This window comes from Tachyglossus aculeatus, chromosome 4, assembly GCF_015852505.1.
Source record: "Tachyglossus aculeatus isolate mTacAcu1 chromosome 4, mTacAcu1.pri, whole genome shotgun sequence".
Classification (NCBI taxonomy): Eukaryota; Metazoa; Chordata; class Mammalia; order Monotremata; family Tachyglossidae; genus Tachyglossus; species Tachyglossus aculeatus.
In genome coordinates this window covers 72,181,238-72,202,057 of record NC_052069.1, presented here as the reverse complement: position 1 = coordinate 72,202,057, position 20,820 = coordinate 72,181,238, and the positions used below count along the sequence as shown (strand labels likewise).

The 20,820-nt window shown below is 39.4% G+C and overlaps 1 protein-coding gene across 1 annotated transcript in view; it reads right to left on the bottom strand.

Annotated features, from left to right (window-relative positions):
* CSMD3 (CUB and Sushi multiple domains 3) overlaps positions 1-20,820 on the bottom strand; it is a 781,433-nt gene that overhangs the window by 420,759 nt on the left and 339,854 nt on the right. Inside the window, exons 8-9 of the mRNA XM_038745631.1 lie at positions 20,298-20,385; positions 11,167-11,291 (exon numbers count right to left, since the gene is read on the bottom strand). Coding sequence (XP_038601559.1) covers positions 11,167-11,291; positions 20,298-20,385 — 213 coding nt within the window. The remainder of the gene's footprint in view (positions 1-11,166; positions 11,292-20,297; positions 20,386-20,820) is intronic.

The following is a 20,820-nucleotide window of genomic DNA, read 5'->3' as shown; positions in this document are numbered from 1 at the left end:
CATATCAACAGATCAACATGCTGCATTAGCTACAGCATGGCCTGGGAGCCATAAGGATCTGGGTTCTAATTCTGGATGTCATCTGTCTGCTTGGGCAAGTCACTTCACTTCTCTGTGCCTCAGTTCCCTGAGCTGCAAAATGGAGATTGACTGTGAGCCCCCGATCATCTGTCTACACACTTTGTTTTGTTGTCTGTCTCCCCCTTCTAGACTGTGAGCCCACTGTTGGGTAGGGACCATCTCTATATGTTGCCATCCTGTACTTCCCAAGTGCTTAGTACAGTGCTCTGCACACAGTAAGCACTCAATACGACTGAATGAATGAATGAATGACAGGGACTGCATCCAATATGATAATCTTGTAACTACCCCAATGTTTAAAGCAGTGTGTAGCACATAGTAAGTGCTTAAATACCATCATCATTATTCTTATTGTTATTATTATCACCACTCTCTTCACCTTCAAAACTTGATTAATATTACATCTCCTCTAAGAGGCCTTCCCCAATTAAGGTTTCATTTAATAATAATAACAATAATAATGGCATTTCTTAAGTGCTTACTATGTGCAAAGCACTGTTCTAAGTGCTGGGGAAGTTACAAAGTGATCAGGTTGTCCCACAGGGGGCTCAGAGTCTTCATCTCCATTTTACAGATGAGGTAACTGAAGCCCAGAGAAGTGAAGTGACTTGCCCAAAGTCACACAGCTGACAATTGGCAGAGCCAGGATTTGAACCCATGACCTCTGACCCCAAAGCCCGGGCTCTTTACACTGAGCCATGCTGCTTCACTTCTTTTATTCCCTTTACCTCCTGTGTCACTTATGCACCTGGAGCTATATCCTTTAAGCACCGTTATTGACTTTACCTTTGACACATGTACAAATCCATAATTATTTTAATATCTATCTTCCCCTCTAATGTCTAAGTTCCCTGTGGGCAGCAAATGTGTATGCTAACTCTGTTATTTTGTAGTGCTCTATGTCTTTCAGTTTCTGGCCCTACCCCCAGCTCTGCCCTGGCTACATCATGCTTGCCATGGCTAATGGCCTCTCTCTCATACCAATGGAAAGCTTGCCCCTTGCAAGTACCTTCACCCCCCAAGAACATCTGCTCACCATTCCAATTTAATTATTTATTAAAAATCTGTGCCTCTAAGCCAAATTGGTTTGATTTTAGATCATGGGCTTGACCACCCTGGCAAATACAACTCTAGCTATTGTAGTAATTTTGCAATTGGTACTACAGGGTTGGGAATTTTGATAACTACAGAAATAAAGCATACAATGTCAACCCTATCTCAGAAGGTTTTTAATGTTCACATTTTTCTAGAGAACATACAATACATAATATAAAATCATAAGGTTGTTTTGGTTTGGAAAAGTATGGAAATGACTGCACAATGCTCATTGAAGGTGGTAACTTAGATAACATAAATAAGAAATACTGAACAATGTTCCTTAGATACACCAGCAATATATGATGATTGAGCATGAACACAGACTTCACACTGCAGAATTGAATTTATCCAATAGTCGAGAAAAACCAAAAAATCCATAGTTTAAAGAAAAGGACATTGTCTCCATAATGAGTATTTGATTTATGCTGTATATACTTTTTTCAATATATTGATTCAATCAGGGCAAAAGAAGAAAAACATTAGTCAAGCCAGTATTGATCCAACTGGACAGGTATTTTATCTTCCAATAGTGGCACCAGGATGCTTGAAGAAACCATGTGATAGCTTGATTCTTTGATGTCTGCTTTAAGTTTAGAGTTGTACCACTGGAAAACAAACTTTTCTCCTTTTCTCTTAGTTGCCAAGATTGGGATTTTCAAGTTACTGTTATTTTCTGTCTGTAAAATTTGTTGTGGGCAAAATTCCACGTATGGATGAAGGAGTGTTTCCTTCCATTTGTTTTGAATCAACACCTTGAAACTTCTAAGTTTAGAGTGATTTGCTAATTGATACTAAAAAACCTGAATGAAATAATCTCCCAAAATAATCTCCCTAACAATTATAATTGTAATGATTGGGGTATTATTGTGCAATCGATCATATTTATTGAGTGCTTACTATGTGCAGAGTGTTATGCTAAGCACTTGTTAGAGCCCAATACAACAGAATTAGGAGACACATTCCCTGATCACAATGTGTTTACAGTCTAGAGGATGAGCTTTACAGTCTAGACGACTCTGCTAAACAATAGGGTAGATACAGTAATTTCACATCAAGCACAATCCCTGTCCCACAAGGAGCTCACAGTCTCCTTCACAAGAAAAAACTAATCGCTTGGAACTGTACTAACAATGGGAGTCATATTTCATTTTTTGGAGATGGGCAAAATTGGAACTTTTCATTGATTCATTAGAGACATTTAGTTTTAGATAGTTTGTCGCTTTTTTCACACCTAAAAAGAAAATGATAACCCTGCTTTGTATTTGTTCTCATAAATTCCTTTTCAATTTGGGGATTTCAAATATTCATTCTCCCAAAACTCAGAAAATAGGATATTACAGAGATGTGGATAGTCTGTGCATAGACCAGGAATTGGAGTCCCAGACTGAGCCCCCTCCTTCCTCTCCCCCTCCTCATCCTCATCTCCCCTGCCTTACCTCCTTCCCCTCCCCACAGCACCTGTATATATGTGTATATGCTTGTATGTATTTATTACTCTATTTTATTTGTACATATTTATTCTATTTGTTTTATTTTATTAATATGCTTTGTTTTGTTGTCTGTCTCCCCCTTCTAGACTGTGAGCCCACTGTTGGGTAGGGACCGTCTCTATACATTGCCAACTTGAACTTCCCAAGGGCTTAGTACAGTGCTCTGCACACAGTAAGCGCTCAATAAATACGATTGATTGAATGAATGAATGAGTAATAAATTGTGATGAAAGCAATTCATACATTTTATCATGTGCCTTATAAATTTATTAAGAAAATCTCTCAAGGATACAGGAGCAGTTGTAAACCTTAAATGGATTCTTAAGAAAGCCAGGTTGTGCTTATTTTGGAACATTTCTGATCTGGCGGTGTTCATAAGAAACTTACAATTTCCACCTTGAGTTCTGTGGTTGTTTTATCAAGAAAACAATTTCCTAGAGAAATACTAGTCAGAAAGAGGGTAACATCAGTATTTTAAAAAGAGTAAATGGATAATAGTAATAATAGCATTGTTTAAGTGCTTATTAAGTGCCAGGAGCTATACTAAACAGTGCTTAGAACAGTGCTCCAGCATTTAGAACAGTTCTTGGCACATAGTAAGCACTTAACGAATACCATCATCACTGAGTGGATTCAAGCAAACTGGATATTGCAGAATCATTTCTGGTGTGTTTTATGGAAAATCTGATTGCTTGTGGAAATGGGCTACAAGGTGAAGGGCATGACTAATAAAATTCCCATGTAATTCAAGAAACACATTTTGGTCTACTTTCTTCAAAAATTTCACCAAGAAGGAAGGAAGGGAAACTTTTGCCTTTAATCTCTTACTCTCCCCCTTAAAAATGAATGAACTTGTAAGCTGCAGGTGGAAAGTAGGAGTAAGGGAGGGAAGTAGTTGAGAGACAGAAAGGGGCCAGACACTCTTTAGAATAGGTTGTTCAAACTGATTACGGTTTCCTTGAGAAAATACATATATTTGATTTTTTAAAATACCTTTATACTGTAAGCTCCTGTTTACCAACTCTGTTCTATTGTACTCGCCCAAGACCTTAGCACAGTACTCTGAACGCAGTAAGCACTCAATAAGTACAATTGATTAATTGATTGATTAAAGAGCTTTGCTGTGGCTTATACAATTATCTATCTCTTTGAATTTGGAATATTAGCTTACAAACACCAAACTTTGGTGTAACTACAGAAGGAATAAGCTAAATGCATTTCCTGCCCTTTAGTCTTCTACTGGCCCCAAGTCTGGGTTCCAGCCTGGCCCAAGATGATTTGCCTGGTGTTCCTGTGTCTGACTTATTTAGGTGTAGTCTCAGGACCTGAAGACATGGCTTTAAGTCTCATCTGCAGTTGAGCCCCATTGTGTCTGCCCTCATTTCAGTGGTGGAAGGATTGGGCATCCCAGTGGGTCTACACTTGTAGCTCTTTTCTAGACTGTGAGCCCACTGTTGGGTAGGGACCGTCTCTATATGTTGACAACTTGTACTTCCCAAGCTCTTAGTACAGTGCTCTGCACACAGTAAGCGCTCAATAAATACGATTGATTGATTGATTCCCACAGCTGCAGGGACATGCAGTGAACTACAGGGATTTTCATGCATGCATCATGCAGTAGTGCACGGAGGGCAAAGCAACCACATTTGTCTGGAGTAAGCAGAGCATCGACTAGCAGAATGTAAAGGCAACAAGGATGGAAATGTTTCTGTCCAAGAGAGAGCCCAAGAAGAATCAATAAGGTAGGAGGAGAACCGGAAAAAAAAAAAAACTAGGTTGGAAAACTTGAGATAGGGTGTGGCTCACAATGGCATTGGCAGCTAAGAAGTTGAAAAGGAATAGGACTAAGGAGAGACTCTTAGATTTGGCACTGAGGATGTCATTAGTTACTCTGAAGAATGAGGCTTCTGGTGAAGGACAGCAAGTGGAGACAGTGGGGTTATACAACTTGCTTGAGGATCTTGGATAGAAGAAGGTATATGGGGAAATATGGTTTTAAGATAGATGTAGCTGAAGTACTGAGAAATAATAATTATTCATTCATTTAATCGTATTTATTGAGCACTGACTGTGTGCAGAGCATATGGTACTTAAGTGCTTACTATGTGCCAGATACTGAACTTAATAAGCACTAGGATAGACTCAAGATAAGCTGTGTGGCTTAGTGGAAAGAGCAAGGGCTTGGGAGTCCGAGGTCCTGGGTTCTAATCCCAGCTCCACCACTTATCAACTGTGTGACTTTGGGCAAGTCACTTAACTTCTCTGTGCCTCAGTTACCTCATCTGTTAAATGGGGATTAAGTCTGTGAGCCCCACATGGGCCAACCTGATTAATGTGTATCTATCCCAGCACTTAGAAAATAATAATAATAATGGCATTTGTTAAGTGCTTACTATGTGCAAAGCACTGTTCTAAGCACTGGGGGGGATACAAGGTGATCAGGTTGTCCCACCCAAAGTCACACTACTGACAATTGGCAGAGCTGGAGTTTGAACCCATGACCTCTGACTCCAAAGCCCGTGCTCTTTCCACTGAGCCACGCTGCTTCTCTGCACTTCAGTAGTGTCATGGTACTATGCTTTAGAGAAACAGTGTGGCTTAGTGGAAAGAGGTTTAGTGACTTGGGAGTTAGAGGTCATGGGCTCTAATCCCGGTTTCACCAATTATCAGCTGTGTGACTATGGGAAAGTCACTTCACTTCTCTGTGCCTTAGTTACCTCATCTGTAAAATGGGGATTACAACTGTGAGCCCCATGTGAGACCAACCGATTAACTTGTATCTACCCCAGTGCTTAGAGCAGTGCTTGGCAAATAGTAAGTGCTTAATAAATACCGTAATTATTATTATTATTACTGTAAGGGCCAAAACATCTTAGATTAACTGTAGTCCACAAAATACAATCATCATCACCTAAAAGCAGATACTAATTGATATTTAGGCATTCGTGAACAAATCATAAATTGAAATAAGAGCCTCCAAAATTCTAACAGGACACAAATATTATCATCCAAAGATCTGAATTCTGTGGAAACCAATTATTCAAGGATTAGTGCTGGAGCAAGGCACCCTCAAGATATGAGAATTAGCTTTCCTACATTGCAACACTTGACGAGATATGAAAGCTGGAAAAATTGTTCTTCACAGAACTGTAGACATTTATGAGATTTTAAATTAAAAAGTATCATTCATTGAAAATGCAATTAAATTAGTAAGCTAGTATATTATGTCACATAATCGCACTCTATGTAACACAATGTGCTTAAAAATACTCCTTTCAGAGTTTCAAAAGTTGGCAGTTTTGACAGAAGAACGCATTTCTAAACTGGAAAGGCATAATATTGCTACTTAATTTTACATTCAAAACTCTAATATTCTACAAAGCTAATTTTGTCTATTTCATTGGGAGAATTATGGGTGCCTTCAAAGAACAGATGGATGTATATGAGGGGTCACTTCTTTCCTTTGTTATTTCATTTTATTCCTCCTGGAGAAATACATCTTTATAGTGATTTTGCCATACATTCAGCTGTTAATTCTTTGTAATGTCTTACAATTTTTTTATCATTATTATTATCCTTAGCATGAAAATCTACAAAAATCTATACTCCTCAGTAGGCATATCTTGGCAGAATGGGTGGTGAGATGTACATTAACAATAATAATAATGATGGCATTTATTAAGTGCTTACTATGTACAAAGCACTGTTCTAAGCACTGGGGAGGTTACAAGGTGACCAGGTTGTCCCATGGGGGGCTCACAGTCTTAATCCCCATTTTACAGATGAGGAAACTGAGGCACAGAGAAGTTAAATGACTTGCCCAAAGTCACACAGCTGACAATTGGCAGAGCCGGGATTTGAACCCATGACCTCTGACTCCAAAGCCCACGCTCTTTCCTCTGAGCCGCGCTGCTTCTTTAATGCCCGAAAAACAAGAATATCATAACCGAACTGAACATTCTGCCATGAGACTATTATGGCTTGGGAGAGAAATAGGTACCCTTAATCAGCATCACTGAGCACTGATTAAATATAATTGATTGATTGACGGATTGAAAGTAAGAGATGTGGCTCCTATCCTCCAGAATTTCTAGGAGAAGGTAGTGGTCAAGTGTATCAAACTGTATTAATCAGCGTTATTATTGAGCACTATGTGCAGAACATTGTTTTAAGGGCTTGGGAGGGTACAATACATATATTGTCCTCTCCTAAACATATAGTACACTGCTCTGCACAAAGCTACTCCACAATGCTGAACATGATCAGTAGTAAGAATTGAGAAACAAGTTACTTAAACCTTTACTAGGCTTTCTGCAGCGTTGTATTTAACTGGGGAGAAAACAGGAAATATCCTGGAGTAAGGAAAGGAGCAATAATAAACTCAATTGGCTGACTTGACCCTCACCCATCTCCTAAAGGTCTGCTTCATGACCTTTGGGACACAATGAGGCAGCAGGGAGGGGTGTTTACTATGCTCACAAACACTGAACTAAACAATGGGGGTATGTTCAAGATAATATGGTCAGATCCAGTACTACTCTCTCATGGGGCCTGGAGACCAAGAGTAAGAGGAACAGATGATTTGTTCAAAGTCACACAGCAGATAAGTGACAGAGTCAGGATTAGAGAAGCAATAGAGTCTCAGGAATAGAACAAGGGCCTGGAAGTAAGAAGGGCCTAGGTTCTAATTCCTCTCCAATACCTGTATGCTCTGTAACCTTGGGCCAGTCATTTAACTTCTCTATGCCTCAGTTACCTCATCTGTAAAATGGGGATTAAGACAATGAGCCCCGTGTGGGACCTGGAGTTGTCTATCATGATTATACAAGTGCTTTTTTTTTTATTAATGGTATTTGTTAACAGCTATGTACTAGGCAAGCACACTGAACTAAGCACTGGGGTAGACACAAGGGTGGTCAGGTTGGACACAGTCTCTGTCTCACATGGAGCTCACAGTGCTTAGGACAGTGCTTGTCACTGGCCTGGCATATATAATAAAGGCATCTGATTCCCCAAATCAGACTCTTCTCAGTAGGCTAGGAAACCTCATACCAGACCGTGAGCGCGCTGTTGGGTAGGGACAGTCTCTAGATGTTGCCAACTTGTACTTCCCAAGCGCTTAGTACAGTGCTCTGCCTACAGTAAGCGCTCAATAAATATTATTGAATGAATGAATGAAGCAGCGTGGCTTAGTGCAAACAGCACGGAGGCTTGGGAGTCAGAGGTCATGGGTTCTAATCCTGGCTCCACCACTTATCAGCTACGTGAATTTGGGCAAGTCACAACTTCTCTGTGCCTCAGTTCCCTCATCTATAAAATGGGGATTCAGACTGTGAGCCCCATGTGGGGCAATCTGATTACCTTGTCTCTAACCCAGCACTTAGTACAGTGCTTGGAATATAGTAAGCGCTTAACAAATACCATCATTATTATTAAATGCTCTAGAAAGTCTATGGTTTTTCTGGCATCTTGAGAAGTAGGGGTCCACAAAAGAGAACGGTCCATATTCCCTCAGGTAAGTGCAATTGGATTCAAATTAAAAAACAAAAGTATTCTAGTGGTAAACAGAATACTATGTTCCTCCCACTCTTGTGAGCTGTTTTCATTTCCAGCCAAATGAACACAGACCCATTGAAATAAAATGAGAAAACTGTACTTCATCTAAAGAGCCCAGACAAATGTGACTACCAAAGTTGAAGCACTCATTTTGCTACAAATTTTAAAATTTATATCTTCAAATCACATCAAAATTATATTTTGATTATTTTGTACTCTGAAGCTCCAAATGCAGTGTTGCTATTATTTGAACAGTTAAGGATTAATTTTTAAAATGCTACTTGTACCAAGATTAAGACATGAACTCAATAACTGTTTTCACTTTCAAAAAACAAATTTTATATGGGATCTTTATGCTGTATCTTTATGAGGTACAACTTTCAAGTAGTTACACATTAAAACCTTCATCAACCGTATGACCTTAAGATAATTCCAATAGTGAACATAATAAAATAATGGCAAAGCACTTTCAATGAGACTACTGAACATTATGAATCATGCTATACGTGTTAAATTGCCATATCTAGGCCATCTGCCTATTTATCTTTTTACCATCTGTTCCTCTATTCATTGCTAATAATTATCTGAATATGCATTATCTACTTTGCATCATCATCCCCATGTGCTAAGGAAGAAAATCCAAGGAACTAATTGACCTGTACTGCTACTTTTCTAAATCAGAGCAGTGTCAGTGTGATTTCAACAGTCAAAATTATTTTCAAGGGCAGTAGGAGGTTAAGTGGTAATCTGGATGTCCAGTATTGAAGAGGCTATGGAGAAATGACAACAGAATATTTAAACAAATCATGATATTTACTGAGAGCTTTGTCTGTGCAAAGCATTGTATGGAGCAACTACCATACCCAGAACAATGATCTGGGTGTCTACTTTGTTTTGGATTTCTACTGAATTCAGAGCTCTTTAAAGAGTGACTACTGCACTAAATCTTTTGGGAAACTAAATAAATAATGTAATCAACCAATTATGCATGAAAGAGATGGTCCTCCAGACTGCAAGGTCCTTGTGGGCAGGGGACATACCTACTACAGCTTCCAAGCAATTAGCAAGGTGCTGCACATACGGTATGCCTAAATAGTATTGATTGATTGATAAGGTACACTGACATAATTTGCAAATGGAAATAGGAAAGAGAAGTGGATATTTGAGTTTACGCTTGAAGAGTCTTGTCTTATGCTGTCATGTTGTTTCTGACCCATAGTGACTCCATGGACACATCTCACCCAGAATGTCCCACCTCCACCTGCAATCATTCTGGTAGTGTATTCATAGAGTTTTCTTGATAAAAGAGGGCATTGCTTTCTTCTGTGCGGTAACCTTGAGTCTCCCACCTTGATTCTCTCCCATGAAGAGCGGGTAAACTAAAAATGGGTTTCTGTGAGTAGTAAAATGCATAGCTGGTGCAGAAGTCATGGTAGTGGAGGGTAAGATAAATTAATCAGGGAAGGTTTCCTGGAGAAGATACAGTACTAATCCTAAAGACCATATGAGCTATTGGTGGATTTACAGGCATAAAGAAATTTGCACATAGTGAAAGCAGGAAGAAAACAAGGATGTAAGAGTACTAAAAGATGAAATAGATGAATCAATGGGTGAGGAAACAGTGTACACATCTCAGCATATGTACATACTATGCATATTTGTGCACTTAGATTGAAACCTTGAGCCAAATCCTATTAAACAAATCAACTGTTGAAGTTACTGGGTGTCTTTTCCCAGTGTCCACAGATAATAATAATAATAATAATGGCATTTATTAAGCACTTACTATGTGCAAGGCACTGTTCTAAGCACTGGGTGATTTTAGGGGAATCATTCTGCAAGTGCTAAATAGCCTATCAATGCCTTGCAAATTTCTGTCATGCCATAACTGTGCAAGCTTCTCCTCTCTGTCTTTTGCAATTAGACTCGAACTCATTAGTACTTCCTTTCCAATATTTTATAGTTCTGCCCATTTCTCTCTCCCCTTACAAACATGATTCAGGTTCCAAATTCCATTATCTCATTACTTGCATCAGTGACCTTACTGATCTCAATGCCTCAAACCTCTCCTCTTTAAGCATATTATGCATACAAATAATTGCATCTTTAGGGGCAAAACTGGAAAATATTTGTATGGCAAGCTAACAGTAGATACAAATTGTCCCAAAATCAAAAAAAATATATATAATCTCATAATTGGGAGGTACACTCCTGTGCAAAGAATAAGTATCCATAGTAACTTTCTGTCCTGTTGGTGCAGATATGATTAAATCCTGGCTCCACCACTTGCCTGCTCTGTGATCCTGGGCAAGTCACTTAACTTTTCTGTGCCTCATTTTCCCCCTCCTACTTAGATCGTGATCCCTATGTGGAATAGTGATTGCCTGACTATCTACCCCAGTGCTTAGTGCAGTGTGTACTATGTGAGCACTTAGAAAATACTGCTATTATCATGAATGAATCCATCAATAAAGAACCACCAAGGTAGCTAGAATACCAGGTTGACCTGATAATCTCAGATAAGATTTACTGATCACAAATAGGGAAATCATCTTTTGATTAACCAAGACCATTTAGCTGCAAAGTCCGGAGAGTTGTGGCCAGATAGCTTTGAAGAGAAAGAGAGAGAGTTCTGGTGTGGGCAAGAGACTGTAGGTAGGAAAGATAAGAGGGGGGACACAGGAAATAGTTGAGTCAGAGGAATAAAGAAGTTGAGTTTTATTATAATCACCAATGGTCACCTCAAAAAAAATAGAACAAATGAACAGTGAGTTACAGCAAAATAGCCCAAAGGTCAGAAGTAGTGGAACCATTCTTAAGATTGCAAAACACAGATCTTGAGTCACAATTTTGTTAATTTTTCATCAAAGGGTCATGATTTAAAAAGTTAGAAGCACTATCTGCATTCAACCATAAATAAAGGAAATATATATTTTTTTACCTTTACATACAGGTCTATGATCACTCCAAGCAGCAAAAACTTCAGCTATTCTCTGGCAGGTGATACTTTTTGAGCCTTGCAGCACATAGTCTTCATCACAAGAAAACTGCACAGTTGCACCCAGGCTAGAATTGAAAAGGAAAAAGAAATACTTGGAGTAAAGCATTTCATGCAGGCAGTGATAAGTCTTCTTTCTTAAATGAGAGGCAAGGCAATAATATCATTAGGAGACAGGAGTTTGAGAATAGCATGAATCATTTTTTTAGGTTGACAATACTTTGACATAAAATAGAAATGATGAAAAGGAGAATATTTGAAAAGTCACTTAGAAGTATCTTTTGGCTGCTCTGATTTGATGCTAACACTGATGAACGACTTTTCCATTCAGCAGTAGGAATGGATGATTCCTACGACAAAAATAGATACAGAGCACTTCAATGATAGATAAATCATTCCAAAGTGGCATTTATACATATTTTTATTTCTGAAATCTTTCATGGTCACTCTTGTCCCTCTAATGTCTGACCACCAAGGTGCCTTCAACATTTCCGCCAGCAACCAAGACACCATCAGTAGAGAAGTAGTCATAATTATATTCCAATTTATTGAGCATCTGAGCACAAAGGTGCCTTCAACATTTCTGCCAGCAACCAAGACACCATAGGTAGAGAAGTAGTCAATTACATTCCAATTTATTGAGCATCTAGTGAGTGGAATGTTATGTAATAGCAGCTTTGGAGGTACTATAGACTCTACAAAGACATTCCTAATCTACTAGAAGCTTAAACCCTAGGGATCCAGGATGCAAATAAACAATGAGTAAAACAATGTGGCAGGATTAGAGTGCTAAATACAATGTTGTATACACAGGCACTCAGTAAATACTACTGATTGATTGAACAGAAGGACTGAACAAAGGGGCAGTATATGTGCTAGTGTATGTGCAGTTGTATGAATGTTAACAAGACTGCATGAGTACTGGCATCGTGGCTCAGTGGAAAAAGCACGGGCTTTGGAGTGAGAGGTCATGGGTTCAAAGCCCAGCTCCACCAATTGTCAGCTGTGTGACTTTGGGCAAATCACTTAACTTCTCTGTGCCTCAGTTACCTCATCTGCAAAATAGGGATTAAGACTGTGAGCCCCCCCACCCCCCATGGGACAACTTGATCACCTTGCAACCACCACAATGCTTAGAACAGTGCTTTACCCATAGTAAGCACATAATAAATGCCATTATTATTATTATTATTATAACTGTAAGCATGACTGCTTCTATGTATGGATACCCGCTGGTAGATTAGTCTGTTTCTATTAACGCTACATCTCTGTGTGAGTGCTCCATTTATTCTTTTCAAATGCATTTTTCCTGATAATTTCATTTTAGAATCATCAGTCCACTAAATGAGAACTGCCCGATCAATTTCAAAATAAGGTCATTGACTGCATCAATGAGGACAATTCATTAAAGGTTCACTTTCTGTTAATCTGAGTTTTCTTCAGAAAAATAGAAACGCTAAGAATCAAAACTTCCTCTGAAAATTAGCTGACCAGCAAGTGTGGCAAAATTCACAGCAGCTCCCAAGGAGACCATCTATCAAGTCATGGAGCATGGCATAACATCAGCTGTAAGCTGTGGTCACTTAAGCCAAAAATGGTCTCAGCTCAGAAAATGCTTTATGGGCAGTTCTTATTTGTGCTACTTCACTGCCCACTCACTGCAACAGTGGATTGGAAGGGAAGAAAGTGTCAAACTCACAAAATTACTGCACACTACTGCAAAAGCAACTCACTTGCATGTCCTCGCTTAGTCATTGGCGTCTGATCAATATTCACCGAACACCGAGGAACCAGAAAAAAAAAGGATCCCAGTGTATTTTCATGTACTGTGGATAAGGTCTCACTAAATTTGAACTGAAGGACAACTCTTTAAATCATTACAAAATGTAAACAGTGATCTGTGAAGTAAGTGTGGCTCAGTGGAAAGAGCACTGGCTTTGGAGTCAGACATCTTGGGTTCAAATCCCAGCTCCGCCAATTGTCAGCTTTGTGACTTTGGGCACATCACTTAATTTCTCTGTGCCTCAGATACCTCATCTGTAAAATGGGGATTAAGACTGTGAGCCCCACGTGGGACAACCTGATCACCTGATCACCTAACCCCCCCAGTGCTTATAACAGTGCTTTGCACATAGTAAGTGCTTAATAAATGCCATTATAAATTTTACCCTGGGCAGATCTGCATTGGACTTCTCCTTCTCCAGTTATCTGTGCCAGTCTCTACCCTACCCAGAAAATGGAAGGGTGGAAAGTCTTTGATTCTAGGGAACTAGATGGGTATTGGAAGGCTTTCTATCAATCAATCATATTTATTGAATACTTTCTGTGTCTGGAACACTGTACCAAACTCTTGGGAGAGTACACTACAACAGATTTTGTTGATACATTCCCTGCCTAGAATGAGTTTACAGTCTGAAGGGGGAGACAAAAATCAAAATAAATTGAATGAATAATGGATATGTAACAACTGCTGTGGGGCTGAGGGAGGGGTGAATAAAGGGTGCAAATCCAAGTGAGAGGGCAATGAAAGTGAAAGGGAGTGGAAGAAGAAGAAATGAGATTATAATTGCAGAAGGCCTCTTCGAGACAATGTGCTTTCAATAAGGCTTAGAAGGTGGGGAGAGTTGGATATGAGAGGGAGGGTGTTGCAGATCAGAGACAGGACGTGGGCAAGAGGCCACCGGCAAAATTAAGGTATAATAAATATGCCGGCATTAGAGGATTGAAGTATGCAGGCTGGGCTGAAGTAGGAAATCAGCGAGGTAAGATAGGAGGGGGGCAAGGCAATTGGGTGTTTTAAAGCTGATTGTAAGGAGTTTCTTATGCGGAGGTGGATGGGCTAGAGGTTCTTGAGTAGTGGGGAAATGTGGACTGAACATTTCCATGGAAAAATGATCCAGGCACAAGAGTTAACTATGGACTGGAGTGGGGAGAGATGGGAAGCAGAAAGGCCAGCAACGAGGCTGATGCAGTAGCCAATAAGGGAGAGCGTAAGTGCTTGGATTAATGTGGCAGCAGTTTTGATGGAGAGGAAAGGGTGGATTTTAGCCACGTTTTGAAGGTTGAATCCACAGGATTTGGTGACAGACTGAATATGTAGGTTAATATGACAGATGTGTGGGTTAATAGTTCAGACTGAATATGTGAGATCCTACTCAGCATAGAAGTCTAATTTGCCCTATTTGTCTTCCCCATTCACTATTCATTCATCCATTCAATCGTATTTATTGACCGATTACTGTGTGCAGAGCACTGTACTAAACACTTGGAAAGTATCCTTTCCCTCAGCCAGGGGAGAGAAGAACCTTGGTCTCCACTGTTGACTAAGACTGTAAGCTCTTGTCATGAATGTGTCTGTTTACTGGTATACTGTACTCTCCCAAGATCTTAGTACAGTGCTTTGCACACAGTGAACGCTCAATAAATACGACTGAATGAATGAACGAAGTGACTCCCTAGTGGAGGGGGGCAGTGCTGAGAGGACATAGAAGCTTGGAAACCTGCAGTCCTTGGTGATCTTGACTTGTGCCAGTGTCCAACTCCCTTGCTTGAGTGGGGTCGCTGAGACAGAAAATGCTGCTCTCACCCTGGTCCCAGGGGAAGAGAACTTCAGGTCCAGGCATGTTATGACAATGTCCAGGACTGAAGCTGCTCTCTGAGAAGCTGTTCCCACATGCTCTACTGCTAGGTCTTCATCAGCAGAACCTCTACTTCACAGAGCAGAGAGATACAAAATGTCCACTGTACATGCACAGGATCAGAGATAGCAGTCGATGGTCCTTATTGAGTTTTACACTGGGCAGAGCACTGTACTAAGCATTTTGGAAATATTGGTTGATGTGATTCCTGCCCACCAGGAGCTTATAGTCTACAGGGAAAGACAGACATTAAAATAGATTAGGGGTAGTGAAGCTTAAGAATATTTACATAAGTGCTGTGGACTTTGGAGATATCAAAATTCTCAGGGGATACACAGCTGAGTTAACAGATGGTGGAGAGGGGAGGGTAGACAAGAAATAAGGGCTTAGACTGGGAAGGTTTTATGGAGCTGTGGGAGGCAGCATAACATAGTGTATAAAGCACGGGCCTGGGAGTAAAAAGGTCATGGGTTCTAATCCCCATTCTGCCACGTCTGCCGAGTGACCATGGGCAAGTCACTTCATTTCTCTGGGACTCAGTTACCTTATCTTTAAAATTCATTCATTCAATCGTATTTATTGAGCGCTTACCATGCGCAGAGCACTGTACTAAGCACTTGGGAAGTACAAGTCGGCAACACACAGAGACGGTCCCTACCCAACAATGGGCTCACTGTAAAATGGTGATCCAGACTGTGAGTCCCACATGGGGAAGAGACTGTGTCCAAGCCGATTAGTTAACCTCAGTGCTTAGTACAGTGCTTGGCACATAGTAAGCGCTTACTAGGTGCTTCAGAGAAGCAGCATGGCTCGGTGGAAAGAGCCCAGGCTTTGGAGTCAGAGGACGTGGGTTTAAATCCCAGCTTCGCCACTTGTCAGCTGTGTAACTTTGGGCAAGTCACTTAACTTCTCTGGGCTTCAGTTACCTCATCTGTAAAATGGGGATTAAGACTGTGAGCCCCCTGAGGGACAACCTGATCACTCTGTAACCTCCCCAGCGCTTAGAACAGTGCTTTGCACATAGTAAGCGATTAATAAATGCCATCATTATTATTTATTATTATTAAAAATTACCACTATTAGTATTATCTGATTTTAGGGTGGTTTTCAAGGGACAGTCTGCTGTATATGAAGGGGGAAGATGAGAGCAAGGGGTCTTTAGTAGGGCTGGACAACAGAGACTGCAGGTCAATTTATGCTTCACTCGGCCCCTTCTGATATTAGGCATACATGCTGGCCATCCTGGGAAGGTCCGTGTTGGGCACCATAGTCAAAGTCCTCAGTGGGGGCCACATTTGTAGAGGTTAGGAGCAATTTTCCTTGTGCGGTCACTTGAGCCATGCATTCCTGGTTGGGGGCAGTCAGGACCCCAAACTTAGCCAGGGACTGCAGGCCCTAAACCCCTGAACAGACCTTGCTCTGAATCAGAGCTGTCTGAGGTCTCAAATCATTTCTACATTAATATTAATATAAGGATTCCTTTTCAGTTATGATTGAATGACCACATATTCCTGGTATTTTGAAGAAACCTTTATAAAATTCTGTGTTCCAGACAAAATGTTCTTATAAAAGAAGGATGACCCTAACTGTAACCTTTGTTGTTGCTGTTAAACCCAAGTAATATCTTGGCTGACAGGGCCAGACAAAATGAATTGATTCTTTAACCCCTGATTTTTATTCCAGTTTGTCACAGCTCGTACTATAGGTCAATAGTGAGTTTCCAAATAGTCTACTCTGCTTCTTTTTTTCCATTCACATTCAAGGCTGCCACAAGAACTTTTACTCTTGGTACCTGGTAAAAGTAACTATGATATTTTTAGTGCTTATGTTTTCATAAGTTATTTATGCCAAGAACCTTTTGACATAGCTCCCTGGGTTACATTTCTACACTTCCCTTCAGCTCTCCTTAAATGGTTTTTGTGAACATTTTCAAACCTCTCATTTTAGAAATCATCTGGCTCTATTGTGGTAAAAACAAACTAAACAAAAAACAACTGTGCAATTTCTCATTTTGTCCCTATATAACTTTCATAGCCGCTGTTGGGTAGGAACCATCTCTATATGTTGCCAACTTATACTTCTCAAGCGCTAATACAGTGCTCTGCACATAGTAAGCGCTCAATAAATACGTTTGAATGAATGAATCCAACTTAGACTACTGAGAGCTCCACAACAGAATCAAATTTTAAAACAGTATTCATCTAGCTAGTGAGTCTCCACAACATATCTTCAATGACCTTTGTCCTAATAGGTATAGGTTATTCTATAGATTTAATGCAGGGGAATTACTGCATTTTCAAAAAATGCACAGAAGACGAGCCACAAATTCAGGGGCTATCAAATGCTTCCACCTTGATTGTGTGCCCTGCCATGTCATTTCCTGTGGAATGATGAAATCTCTTTATCAAGAACAATAGGTGAAGTACTGAAATATCAGGACTGAGAACCTGTGCAAAGGAACTGCATCTAGTGTTGGTGGTTTTCCCACTATCACTCATTCCTTTTCATTCCCTGCAGTAGCACTCCCAATGTGGGGTCAGAATGCAATGATCAGATTCATTCATTCAATCATATTTATTGAGCGCTTACTGTGTGCACAGCACTGTACTAGCATTTGGAAAGTACAATTTGGTAACAGATGAATGGGAAGCAGTGCACTACATTGGGAACTGAAAGTGAAGGGCTTTGTTATTTTGTTTTGTTTTCTTTTTAACCTGCAGAACCCAATTATTACAGCTGAAGTGAACACAGCATAGTGCCAATCCATCAATCATATTTATAGAACACTTACTGTGTGCAGAGCACTGGGAAAGTAACAGAGTTGATAGACATGTTCCCTGCACATGAGCTTACAGTCTAGAGAATGACAATGCTCCTTTGACCACATAATTAAGAAACTCCAATTCCCTAGACAGCTTTCTTATTGATTGATTGATCTTGATATACTAAAGGTTTTTTTTTATTATTATTACTACTTTTAGCATCCAGTACAAGAGTTTCTTTAAAACCCTTTCAGTCACACTAAACACTAAATTCCCTGATTGAGCTTTCTTAATGAGCTTTCTTGTTTGCTTATCCAGGCTAGCTTTTGATTTTATTTTCTCATTAACTCCTTTATCCTTCCAAGGCAAACAGGGCTCTACTTGACTCTCCATTCAAATAACTGAACTTCTGTTCTTCAAAGTCCAATACACTGCTTCTGCATAACAAGCATCTAGCTGAACGATAAGTTCTCATAGTTAATACATTTCAAAATTTAGTAAATTTCCAATCTACTTGAAAATGAGACAGTTTATAGTAACTTATTCAGTCTTTTTCATCTACAGTAATTCCTTTAAATTTTCATATACCCATACCTATAGGATTATTTCATTTTACTGTCTTTCTGTTTCCTCCTTCGCAAGTCCTCTGAGGAAAAAGGAAGATAGTTTGCTTATTTACCAAAGCTTAAGCTTATTTTTAAGCTCACAATGGCCCAGGAAACAAAATTATGGATCCAGAGGAAATGGGTGTTTTCTTCCTTTCATTTGCAGAGGTCCCCTTCTTCCTCCTACAGCTCTGAGAAAACAGATAACTTGGGAAGAAAACCAACCCTGAGATGCACAGTGACAATTCCCAGATGTATGGGGTAAAATCCCTTTCCAAATGTAACATTAATTCCCCATAAAAATTATGTGTCAGTCACAAAGATGCCAAATGGCCCTTGCCTCAAGTTAGCTGGTAATTTCATGAATGGAGTTGGCAGTCATATTGCTGGAGTGATTCAAGGTTAGTCTTTCCTGATAAATAGGAAAGACAGACTGTAAGGATAGACTTTGAAGGATATACAAAAATACATAAATACAAGGGAAGCAGCATGGCTTAGTGGATAGAGTATGGGCCTGAGAGTCTTAAGGTCATGGGTTCTAATTCTGACTCTGCCACTTGTCTGCTGTGTGGCTTTGGACAAGTCATTCACTTCTCTGTGACTCAGTTTCCTCATCTGTAAAATGGGGATTAAGACTCTGAGCCCCATGCGGAACAGGGACTATGTCAAAACCAATTTGCTTGTATCCACCCCAGTGCCTAGTACAGTGCCTGGCACATAATAAGTGCTTAACAAATACCACAATTTTTATTATTATTATCACTAATATTACATGCCTTTATATGAATAACAGGATACTGACATGCCAGTTAATCAGTCAGTTTTCTATGAATGAAAGTAAATCAATAATCATAAAGGAAACAAATGTTAGTCCTGACATTGTGGGCAGGGAATGTGTCTGGTTATTGTCATATTGCATTATCCTAAGATCTCAATACAATGCTCTGCACACAGTAATCACTTGATAAATAGGTTTGACTGACTCAATTCTGACCCATTGTTTCCACCATCTGGAACTCCAGCTTCTTTTCAATTCAAAGTTCTCATCTTCAAAGCCCTCCTAAAGTAGCATCTCTAGAAAAATTTATCTGATTAAAGTTCACCACCCTAGGTCATTTCATCCCAACAAACACCTCATCACTTTATGAACTTTCAGCTATCCTGAATGCATTTATTTATTCATCTCTTCATCTTTGTTTATTCTTGTCATTACCCAGTTTCATCCTTGTTCTTTCTCCTGTTCCCTCTATTAGACATAATTTATAAATCCCTGCCTCTAGCTATTAGATTTTAATGATTAAGCCAATAATTGTTTTACTTGTTAACCACATACTGTGTGGCCAGCACTGTACTAAGCACTGGAGTAGATATAGGATAATTAATTTCAGGAACAGTTCCTCTACAACATGGGACAAACTTTCTCTGTCTGAAGTGTTACCCATCTATTGTATTTTACTCTCTCAAGGACTTAGCACAGTGTAAGATAGAGAGTGCTTAGGTAGATACAGGATAATCAGCTCAGGAATAACCCCTCTTTTACATGGGAAATTGATCCAACTAACTCTGGAAAACTCTGGATGTCTTGACGGCTGACCACAGATTTTGTCCAATATTTCTATCCAGCAGTAAACAGCAGTCAAACAGCAAACAGTAGTCAATTCCATCCATTTCTGATTTAATCTCTGTGAGAAAATTCTACGTACAGTCTGTACTCTGATAAACACTGTTGATACGAAGAGTATCTCTTAAAGGTGGGATCTTAATGAAATTAATGGGAACCATGCATGTGCACTGAGGTCATAATATCCCTTCATATTTCAACATTCATCTAAAGTGTATATGGATTTAAATTCAAGAGAACAATTAAATAAAGATTAAATTAGCACTCAATATTTTGATAAAGCTCTAAATACTAATCCAATTCTTCTGGAATTCTAGTGGACTTTTCATGCGTTGGGTAATACTGGTCTTAGCAGTATATTCATATATTTGCACTGTTCATATTTTAAACAGAAAATCACACTTGACAAAATAAAGACATGAAAAAAATGTAAAGTTAAAAATTTTACCTAAAATCTGAGCCTATTCTTTTTCCATTTTCTGGTTCTCCTGGATCTGGGCACAAATTGGATGCCTGTTTAATGCCACCCTCATTGACTGCAAAAGAAACAGATCATAGAATTAGGAAATCAAAAGAATTTGAAAATGTGCCCAGCACACAAACACACACACACACACACACACACACACACACACACACACACATCAACTTTCTACTGAGTACTTTTTGAGTATTCTTGAAATTGTAGATGGACTTTCCTAACTTCTTAACAAAATTACATAAAATTCCTAAAGCCTTCATATAAAGAAATCTCTTCTGGCCTTTTTCTGCACTGACAAAGTGAATGGCTTTACTTGAAAATGACTACTGAATGGAATAACTTGACATTGACAGCCTTAATCATTTTGAATGTTGGCACCAAATTGCTAAGGAAAGGGCATCCCCAGGCCACCTGTGCCATAATACGCATTTGAGAATGGCAAGAAAAAGTCATCTCAAAATTTCACACCATCAGAAGAGTCACACCAAGG